The sequence below is a fragment of the Plectropomus leopardus genome, chromosome 14, assembly GCF_026936395.1.
Source record: "Plectropomus leopardus strain MGB_pleo_1.0 chromosome 14, ASM2693639v1, whole genome shotgun sequence".
NCBI classification, from domain to species: Eukaryota; Metazoa; Chordata; class Actinopteri; order Perciformes; family Serranidae; genus Plectropomus; species Plectropomus leopardus.
In genome coordinates, this window is record NC_142189.1 from 8,823,551 (window position 1) to 8,834,635 (window position 11,085).

General features: G+C 39.3%; 1 protein-coding gene and 1 long non-coding RNA gene across 12 annotated transcripts in view; one reads left to right on the top strand and one right to left on the bottom strand.

Annotated features, from left to right (window-relative positions):
• LOC121953438 (uncharacterized) overlaps positions 1 to 7,713 on the top strand; it is a 95,400-nt gene extending 87,687 nt beyond the window's left edge. The window contains exon 5 of the long non-coding RNA XR_015778743.1: positions 7,412 to 7,713. This is a non-coding gene — a long non-coding RNA (uncharacterized LOC121953438). The remainder of the gene's footprint in view (positions 1 to 7,411) is intronic.
• Positions 1 to 10,345, bottom strand: part of LOC121953759 (dystrobrevin beta) — a 44,730-nt gene extending 34,385 nt beyond the window's left edge. For 2 of the 11 annotated variants that reach the window (XM_088087723.1, XM_088087726.1), the window contains exons 1-8: positions 10,117 to 10,344; positions 7,163 to 7,209; positions 5,445 to 5,512; positions 5,105 to 5,185; positions 4,783 to 4,996; positions 815 to 900; positions 368 to 522; positions 149 to 254 (exon numbers count right to left, since the gene is read on the bottom strand). In XM_088087723.1, coding sequence (XP_087943849.1) covers positions 149 to 254; positions 368 to 522; positions 815 to 900; positions 4,783 to 4,996; positions 5,105 to 5,185; positions 5,445 to 5,511 — 709 coding nt within the window. In that variant the 5' untranslated portion in view covers position 5,512; positions 7,163 to 7,209; positions 10,117 to 10,344. Of the gene's footprint in view, positions 1 to 148; positions 255 to 367; positions 523 to 814; positions 901 to 4,782; positions 4,997 to 5,104; positions 5,186 to 5,444; positions 5,524 to 7,162; positions 7,210 to 8,016; positions 8,120 to 9,829; positions 9,967 to 10,116 lie in introns of those variants that run through there. The other 9 variants (XM_042500975.2, XM_042500979.2, XM_088087724.1 and 6 more) reach the window with 8 other exon arrangements.
• Between the last annotated feature and the right edge of the window lie 740 nt (positions 10,346 to 11,085).

An 11,085-nucleotide genomic window follows, 5' to 3' on the forward strand; every position in this document is an offset into this window, starting at 1 on the left:
TCATTTGAAGAATCATTATTTCACAGAAAAATGTTTCTCTGACAATGTCACTTTCAAATTTAGATCAGTTCAATGAGGAACCTTTGTGTTCAAATGTCGAAATTCAGATGTAGTTGCACAGTGTAAATATAAACAGTCCAAATCTCACCATTTTCAACATTAGCAAGCCGGTGCATGAGCGGCAGCCATACGAGGCATTGTGGGGGAGGGTCTGCCATCAACACATCCAAAAACGTGTTCAGCATAATCTTCTTCTGGATACAAGCACACACAAACATGAATGAAACAAGACATTAAATTATTAGAGACTCAAAACAAGAGAATAAGAAGAGAGACAGGATGTAGTGGTCAGATGTCCTCCTCGTACCTGTTGAGGGAAGCACGTCCGCACCGAATGCTCTGTGTAGCCAAAAGAAGGGCCCTCGAACACGGCCGTGGGGAGTTTGAGCACCTCCCGAAGAAACTGATCAAACTTTGCAAACATCATGACTCCACTTGAGTCTGAGATCTGTGAGAAAATATCTGAGGAATGGCAAATGTCAGACTGTTAGCAAAGACTAAACAGGCTTGTGACATTTCTGTGAATGTATTGATCCGCAGTCTGTGTGCTCAGCAGAGTCAAAATATGCACGGCGAAAGTAAATTAATTCTGCGTACACGTTTCAACAGTGCCCCTGTGTGTTTCATTTGAGCCACTGCATTAGGACATCAGGACCGACATCAAATTTCAGAAAACAAAGCTAATAAAAATGCAGCTCATTTAATTGTACATCTTCTGACATAGTGTGTGTAGGATGCTTATAAATGTACTCACAGCGTAGTTTGTCCACAATTTTCCCTCCACACATTGTCGACAGCATGGATTTCATTGAGAAAACGGTCAGCTTCCCATGGCTTTCACTGCAAGCACAAAGAAATGTGTGTGTTAAATTCATAAGCAATAAAACACACCAGCAGCTTTTGATTGCTTATGTTAGTAAGTCCTTCTTCTCTACTGTCACTCTGCATATTGTCAAACAATATTATCCCACAATTGGCACCTTAGATGAAGTTACATACAGTAGATTCACTTTAATAAAAATAATGTAATGTCTGCACAGAAATATGACACTTTTATGACGATCTTAATCAAAAATTAGGTTGGAATGAAAGGTGCAATGTATATTATGTTATTCGAATGTGTCAGATCCTTACTTCATCTGCTGATATAAGAGATTGATATAAGATATTTGAGATTAATTCAATAATGTACAGTTATCTCTATAAAAAGATATCTGCATATGAATGAAAAAACTGGTATGGAAAAAAGTTGGTATTGAAACCATTTCAATTTTTTGTCAATCACGTTTGAGCGGCAGGTAAAAAGTCCCTGTGGGGAGCAATGGAGGCGGAAACGCAATCTCAGAGGCTATCGAATAACATCGATTTAGCTCTTTATTATCTTTAGCAAAAGTTGTCTGCAGATATATGCAGCCATCAGTTGAAAAAGGGCTGAAACTGAAATGGCCGATGCAAGATGAGGAAGTCTAAACCAGAACCCCCGAAATTTTGAAAGGCAGATTGATTCTTTTCTGTTTCTGTTTCAGTTTCTGTTGCTATATGTAAATAACCTTTTGAGTTTTGATACTTTTTTCAAAATATGGTTTCAGTTTCTCTGTGACACTTTGTTATAATGCATGCACATTTGACCGCAACTGCCGCTAACCCCACAAAACTTCAACGCTTTACCTGTCACTATGTGTAAGTTTACATCAATAGAGATAAAATATTCATTTTAATGCGTCGATTCAGCACACCCTTTGTATGTAAGAAGGTTGTGTAAACTCAATACGATGTGACGGAAATGTCACTGACCAACAATCAGTTGTTCTTTAAGGGGCAAGTAGCAGATGTCTGCAGGCTTTTTCTGCATTTATGTCGTGTAAGAATAATCTGAAAAAAAAGCTGATAAACACACCAAAGTTGGGAGAATGAGCATCCGAGGAGCACGTGAATGCACCATTGGCTTTGGCAGGCGGAGGTCTTGATTCAGGTCTGATACAATCAGTCCTCGCTCATTCACTCAGTGTCATTGCTGGACTGCGTTACGACACGATTCTATCATGCACACTTGGACATTCAACCGGCCGACATGACATACCAAACACCAAAAAGAGTCGTTAAAAAAAGATTTGTTTGTTCATTTTTTGCCCATCCCTGCCGAGAAATATTGGCTTTTATCCCTGGAGGATATATCGTCGTCGTACTGATTGGTTCAGAGATTAAAACATTCAGCAATGCAAACATATTAGTGCGCTTTGTAAGTTGTATCCATTAGTGTGTAAAGTGTCAGAAGTTATGAACCAAGACTTAAATCACAGATTAACGTGGTATATTCAGATCATTATTAGACCGCCCCAAGACCCCTTAAAGTCTTTTCAACTTGCCAAGAGAGACCAGCTCCTTCATTTCAGATTCATTTAGCTCTGGCTTCCGAGCAGAGGTAACAGAGTACATGAAAGCTCTTCTGCCTAATTCAGTTTGGACCTCAGGGACAGATAGCGAAACTGCTTCCTGTGATCGCAGACAGTCATTTCCACAAAGTTTCCCAGAGATACGGCAGCATGAATAATAACGGAGCGGGACCAGAATGGCCTCACAGATAAAAGTAAACCAATTGAAGGGGTCGATGAATGGACGGGGCAAGCAGCCAATCAATTTGAGCATGCAGGGTAAAATAATGAGAGAGAGCTTTACGGTCAATAATAAACCTCTGTCCTCCAGGATGCCTTGAGCACGGAGCAGACATTAAGAGGAGGGATACATACAGTAAAACAACACCAGGAATATTTTAGCTGGTGGGGACTTTTTAACGGCACACACACTTATATCTGCTGTGTGACATTGGAAGCAGGCACGTGTGCATTTGACCCAGTATTTATCAGCTTATTGGCATGGTATTTCTGAGCCATAAAACCTGGCTGGATAGATAATTTATACAAACAAGTCAAGGTCAGAGCTACCACTGAGGACACTAAAGTCATCTGTTGCATATTTCAGGAATTAGGGCGAGTTTACCTTCTGCAATTATAAATTTACAGAGGGATTCAGCATTTTCACCAGAATTGAAATGCTGGCAGTGTAGAGGCTTAAAAAAAGATTTAGACATTGTGTTGTGAAATAAAATGGTTACACTTTATCTTATAGCTCTGTGATTTCCTAAGAATTTCCAATTTCCGAGTTTTTTAGAAAGAATGTACTATGTAAGTTTGTACTATTTGTAGTGAAAATTGTGAATGTTCTTTCACAGATAGGCTGCAGATTTTTGGTTAAGAAAAAATATGAAAATGGGAAAAAATGCCCAACACAAGTGAGTCTAAAGTTGTGTGTTAAGGCTCATTTATACTCTTTATGTACAGACAGATTTGTGTGTTTCAAATGCAAACACCAATGTCCTCATGCTTCTGTGCATCCTTTCTGATGCAGAGATACAGTCATTAGATGGCACTAAAGAGTCCAAAGTTTCTTTTGACAACAAACAAAAGGACAGAGAGGAGGTCCTGATATATGTATTAATGGAGGCATCGTAGACAGCGGTGGTCTGTGAGGCCATTAAATACAAATACAAATACGTGGTGAATTATTTCCACTATATTATGGATTTTTTAAACTTTCATTCCACCTTTTTTTCTAACGTCTGTCATTTGCAATGGTTGTATCTCGCTTGAACTACACTAAACTGATCCCACGACCTCCAGTGCTACTGCTCCATTTCATCTGCATCCAAAAGCTTTCAGGAAACATGGACGAATACAGACAATGCAGAGTATGGTCAGAAAGCTCCATAAATGAGTCCTTAAGGTGTCTTGTTTTTCTGACAAAGGAACAGTTGTAGTATATTGAACAACTTAATTGCCGGACCAAAGTGTTACGGCTGGTGGCCTTCACTGTGGACCCTAATAAAGGCCTAAAGCCTAATTGTGTTGGTTTTAAAATAAAGTTTTTCTTTATACTACAACTGTTACTGGAGTTTCACCCTCTTTAGACTTATTTCTCTTCTCCACGCACCTTGGAAGGAGGTGAAGTTGTTAAAACCCCCCCACATACTTTTGTATGAGCATTACTTTAAAACCCAGAGATATTCAATGTACTAAACTTAAAACGCGCCGAGCAGTAGAGTTTACTCACTGAATTAGCTTTTTTGTGAAGCTTTTTGTGCAATGAATAACCTCAATATTTAAGTTAGATGAAAGAAAATTCCTTGAACTCCTTGAATGTTATTGGAACTGTGTAACTAAAACCTAATGTACCAAAAATCCAAGTAAGCGCTTTATGACACTTTCTCTGTTGTGTCTCATAAAGAGGAATAAAACAAATAAAATAAAATAATTTTTAAATACATTTAAAGAATGAAAAATAAAACTTTTAACAAATGAATGCCCCTTTACTTTAAAACTTTCCTTTAAAAATGTAGTCACGCGCTGCATGTTTTAATACTTAGCATTCTCCATTTATCTCTCTGTCTCATGATTCAGGCAGCTCTCTTTTGTGTCATATGCCAGGACACAACATTAGGTTTAGCTATATTGTTGTTCAGGTGAAAATTAGGCTTTTGGAGTCTAATTGCTGCACAGTCCCAGAAAGAGGTTGTGGTAACGAAAAATTAAAAAAGGATGTGAAAATTTGTCATAAATCAGTTAAAACATGAGAGAATTGTGACCCTATGAATAAAGCAGGAGAGGACAAAGAAAAAAAGAAAAAAATTGATAGCGTTGGCAAATATGCTGACTACTTGACCCGTACCTGTCGTAGGTGGCCACCATGAAGTTGAGCAGCAGCCCGATGGACTGCTCCACGTTGATCTGGTGCGTGGTGGGCAGCCGCTTGTTGAGCTGGTAGTAGATGGAAGACAGGATAGTCTCCAGCCGCGACACGTTGATCTCAGCGTTGTGGTCCAACGTGTTGAGCCCGTTGTCACGAAAGGCTTCGATCATGTTCCAGACGTCCACCAGATGAACTGTGAGGGGGGAAACAGCCAGACTGTGATCAGACTGTGACTGTATGCATGCCGAAGCAAATATTTTCTCTGAGTTAACTGATGAGAGGAAAATCTTCATGCTCTTACGGTTGCATCTCTTTTGCACAAACCGGAGTTTGCAGGCAGTCCTGTAGGTCGACAGTCTGATTACGTCAAAGTTTTGTGCTCCTTAAAGACAAAATCATAAGAAAACACAAGATCTCAGATTAATGTCATGCCTGTCCAGTTTAATTAAATAAAATTAAAGTGTCTAAACACACTGAAGCACACAGAAGACACATTCAAACACTATTATTGTCTGTGTGTGGGAGGAATGACACTGTACATGTGAGGGACCACATATCTCCCGCTTCAGTCAAAGAATTACATGAGCTGCTGCTGACTATGAATAGTGAAAAGAGATTTCTCTTCAGTCGACTCCACTCACTCATTTCCATGAAGAGCTGTCTCTTCTCCACCATGGCCTTGCCTCGTTTACTGCCTTCCTCGATCATCCTGTGGCACATCAAACAGCACAGTGTGCAACAGTTCAGATAGCAGCATGAAACACACAGTTCTTTTCATTTCCAAAATCAAAAAAAACACGTGAGCGATGATGATTTATATGGATGTTAATAGTGATGCTAAAGAACACTTTTCAGACCATGACTTCTAATTTTTGTGGTGAGACTAAACATAAATGATAACTTAGAGCTCATAAAGGAGCATCTTTTAAATCTAGAAGGTCTGCTCTTTGTGTGTGCTTTATAACGCTCGTTATGTGATCAGTTAAAATGCACACGTGAGCTCTTGAAGGCTGGTATACCGTCTTTATTATTTACCCTGCACATCAAGGACTGTATTAGTCATCGCTTCAGCTATTCACTTCACTGTAAATAAATAAATTATATGGCTTTGGTTGGATTTTTAATAGATGATGACGTTAAAGGGATGAAACGAACAGGTTTTTTGAGTGGTACATCAGCATTGTTTTGACTGAACTGTCTGATTCACTTAATTCACTATTTAAATCACTGAATATATTAGAGATATGGGATGCAGTTTTGAGTCCATATTTTGTTTTTCCTTTTAATTTAAGTCCTTGTTGTGACTTATTCTTTATCATGTGCATTGCTTTTGGAAAATTGTTAACAAGGACTGAAATAAATGACCACTGATACTTGAAGTAATACATATTGAAAACTGAAGTTAAATTATAATTTGAATTATTATTATTTATTAACTTGAATTACAGGGTCACTGACAGGACCTATTTTGGCTCATTTATATAGCAGAACGTTGTGTAGTTAATCAACAGCTCTTCTTTTCAAGAAATGCCCAAATTTGGTGCCACTAACGCTGTTGGAAACGCTGCAAAGGGTCACTAAAAGACTTCCGTTGTTATTGTTTGTTGGTCTCAAACAGAAGTCTGCAGCTTGACAGGTTTGCATCTCACTAAGGTTACACGCCAGCAACCATCCCTTTCATCTCCTGATGATGAAGTCAGATTACATATTGTAGCACTTTGGACACGATAAGATTCGTGTAAACACATGCAAATAAAACATTTATGCTTTTAGGTGTCCACTGCCAACATTTTCTGCTGGCGACTGTGCTGTCCTTTAAAATGTATTTTAATCTGTATTTAGCTTTAAATTCAACGACACAGAGACACAAATTGCTCATAAAGCGGCTGTCTAAAAATGAATGTTTCCCTCTTAGACTTTAATGTTGAGGATGTAGGTGTCAGCCGCTGTACGGAGGAACAAAAAGGATACTCATCTCTTTCAGACCAAAGACTTTGCATTTATTGAACAATTTAAACTTTAGCTTTTGTTCTGACGTCGGATTCAACTTCAGTGTTGGCTCTGTTGTGCATTTTCAAAAGGGATTCATCGTTCGTGTGTGTTTTTTGTTTCAACATCACGCTCATACTTGTGGAAGATAAATTTCCCTTTGAAAGTAACAGGTTTCATTATTTCATTCCTTCATTTTACTGTTCTTCAGGGCTTTTAATCTCATGGCACAAGTCATTTTTAGGTGACATTTTTCTCAAACAGTAGAAGTTTTAATCTGAAACAGATCTTCATTTGTTTTTAGACTACACACAACAAATACACTATGTCTTTAAGCACTTAGAATAAAACTTGAGATTTCAATATTTACCTGTCGCTGGCTGAGTGTCAAACAGAGTGAAGCCCTGAACGTCGACCCTGTGAAGAGAAGCCATATTGAAAGCGTTAGTGAGAGTGTCTTTCGGCTTGATGTTCCCATTACTTTGAGAGATAAGCTTTTCCTCGCTGACAAAATGTAGTTGACTTTTGAATAAGTAATTAACACCTCCCCTCTCTCCCTCCTTCAAGGACTTCATTAGCTCTCAATTTGAGCTTTTGTTTCCTCTCTCTCTTCCTGTAGAGATATTGGCGAGCTGGCTGGGGAACACTCCAGCGCCCGTGGTCTGTGCAAAATGATAATTCTCCATGACATCCCGCTCAGCAAAGACTGCATCCTGTGGGCTAATGACACCGAATGAGAGCCGCAAAGGAACTACTTAATGACAACGGACCCAGAGCACATCACAGCTGGCCAATGAGTGAGAGGCGCTCCAGACCACCTCATACCGAACGCCCAAAACATGCCTGGATCACGTGTGTGTTTGCAGGATGCTGACCAGCAGAGCGAGAGGGAAAGAAGCAAAGGTTCTGCTCCCCTCAGGATCTCCACAGACAGGCAAGATTTCTCTCTTTTTTTTTTTATCGAGTCTTGTTTTACAGTCACTCTTCTTTTCACAGTGATCTTTACTGTCAGGACAAAGCCTCTTTCAGACACTAACTTTCTACTCTGGCTTGTACTGAGTGGGTCTTACTGCAGGTTACAGGCACCAGCAGGGGTCTTTTAAAAGGACTCTATCCAAAATGCGGTCAAGCATTATTTAATTTTGATTTAAAACAATAAGTATTCTTATCAGGGTTACAGCTAATGATTATTTTAGTGGTTAATGATATGACATGTCAGGGTACCTTTAAAGCACGCGCCATACAAACGCAACATCCTGGGTCAAATCCTTGGAATCCGTGATGCATATCATACGCCTCTCTCCCTTTCCCCTGTTTCTACACTGTCCTCTGTCAAAACACACCTGAAAATGTAAAAAAAAAACCCCAACAAACAATCAAAAAGTCTTTAAAAAGGACTCCACCCACAAGCATTATATCATCCTTATCTAAAACATTAAATGCTATGATCATAGTTATAGTTTATGATTACTTCAGTGAGTAGTAAGTTTATCAAACATCAAAAAAGCCCATCACTAGAGCTGCTGCTTAGTCGCTTAATCTGCTGTATTATCTGACAAAACGAATCTGCATAATCAAATAATCATTTTGATATTTTTTCAAGTAAAAATCAAGGTAACTACAAGTGAGAATTGAATATTTTCAATATTTTCATGTGCCATATGTGAAGTAAATTGAACATTACTGGGTTTTGGAGTGTTAAACGGACCAAACAAGACATTTGAAGACTTCGCTTTGGGCTAACCGACATGCATTTTTAAAAAAACTATTTTTCTCAATTTTATGGGGGAAAAAACAATTTATTGACAATTGATTAATTAACTAATTAATAGACAAAATCATCTGAAGATAAATCTATGGTTTACAATATAGTCATTTTCTGTAGACACTCCTATCATATTTCCCAGAGCTCAAGGTGACATCTTTAAATGTTTTGTTTTTCTTTCTGACGGACAATCCAAACCCCCCAAAAATAGTGAATCACTGATGATATGAGACAAAGAAAATCAGGAAATCCTCACTTCTTAGAAGCTTAGACCAAAGAAAGTTTGGCATGTTGCTTGAAAAAATGACTGAAATGATTAGTCGCCCCTTAAATAGTTGCCTTTTGAAATTAAGTTGTTGACTGACCAAATAATTGAGTGATCCCGCTGCATCCTAATATATGTACTAAACTAAAGAGCAATTCCACTGCACTTAAACGATCGACTGGCTTTTTGCAGCTCAGTGGGAAGATCATGGTAATAACTCAAGATTAAAGGTTCACTTTGGGCCATGATAGCACTTGAAAACACTTGGTCAGCCTAATTACATATTAAAGGGAGCAACACACACTGTATGTGTGAGAGCAGCACTGCTGCTACTTTGGGGGAAAGGGAAGAAAATATTTGCTATGCAGTGGGAGACCCAGCAGACACATGTCAGCAAAATAACACAATGGTTCATTGTAAATATTCAGCCTATGAAGTAACTGCAGAAATTCATGAGTGGGCAACTCGGGCCTTTCATTTGGCAGGCAATGTTTGGAAAAATGTAAGCGGTGCATGGCAGCAAATGAATGAGTTGATCATTTTCGTGTTAGATAAGGAAACAGAGACAAGTTCTTAATAATTCATGATAAAATGAATTCACGGAGCAGAGAGGCACAGACCAGGATCAGTGTGATAAATGTGAATTGATGGGATTTTTAGTCCATTGCATTCACTCATTTGCACATAAATAATGTCAAGATCACGATAAATTTGATGTCAACCCTTTTTAGACACACTGACACTGTGTGGTTATGATTATAGGCCCGTAAAGGTGCATTTTACTGTAACCGCACCTTCAGCTTCGAGGTAATGACAACATCCTTTGACGCGAGTTAACATAAGGACTCGGTTACTGCAGTACCTCCCTTCCGCTGATATCATCCACTTCTCGGTTTCTACAAGCTTCATTTCTCACTGTGAGCAACCCTGCAACACTTAAAAATTCACTTCTGAAGCGACGGCACAGCACAAACGCAGCCATATTGCTGATTTAACTGCCTATTTACCTTATTTCCGCAATGGGAATGATGTGTCGTGATGCCCATAAAAAAATTTGGGATAACAAACAATGGCAATCCTGCATCTTTTCAATTCTCACTGGTGTCTCGACAACCGAGGCATAGCAGGGAGCTGGCCTTTACCGGAGGAAAATCACGCAGGTTGCGTTTAGAGCATCATCATCATCATCATCATCATCATCATCGGCACCAGCAGCAGCATCAGATGAGGAGGATAAGTGGTCCAGGGTGAATAAGGAGGATATTTCCTCCGTGATTCACAGTCGCACTCTCACCTTTGATGAATCCACCCGTGTGTCCGCCGACGTTACAGCTGTCCGAGCGATGAGAAACGGCTCGGACCATCCATCATCGTATTTCAGCCTCCTCTCCCGTCTCATTCGACTTCAGTCTCAGGAACTGCGGTTGTAGCCGCACACAGAAATGTACAAGCGCCCCGCTCCGCTCGGCATCATCAGCGACCCAGCGGCAGAGGACGGCAGAGCAGAGCGCGAGCAGGCACGGAGATGCCATGCGCGACCACCTACTATACTTTACGCATGTGCGCACGCACGCTGGTTAAAGGCGCACTACTACTATAGCTGCTTTTACTCTGAATTATGATCTTCGGCGTAAAAGAGTGGAGATGAAGCAAGAAACACATATTTAATATAACTCAGAGGGATACTGCTGCGGGTTCATATTGCACTTTCATGTCGCTTTAATTGGTGGGACTCAAAAAAAGACAGATTTAAAAATAATGAATGAACCAAATTAAAGCAGCAGAGGCAGAGATGTCTCGACTTTATGAGTCTAGCTCCAAAAATACTCCTACATTTCCCATGATGCAACGCACTAGCATCTATTTGCAAGTTTTCCTTTTTTTGATATCCACGCTGTTGTTGATCAAAAAAATCCACAACCCTACAGAAAGACTGTGCATTATGGCACCATTTTCTTTTATTTTTGATTTTGATTTTTATTTGTTTTACATTTTTTCCATCTGTTTGCTGATTTGGCCTGGTGGACAGCCCTAAATACAGCTGTGTCTATCAGCCACAACCTCTGTTGAAGTGTGGTCAAAAATTTTTTTTTTTTTTTTGTCATTTCTTTTCCCAATACATATAGATTTTTGATACATGAGACAGTTTCAATATTCATTCTCCATATTACTGATACACTGGTGGCATCTGCACTCTTTAACTCTCTTTGATTAGTTTACTAGTCATTCTGCTGTTCTCTGCTAGTCATCGTCATCATGTTGT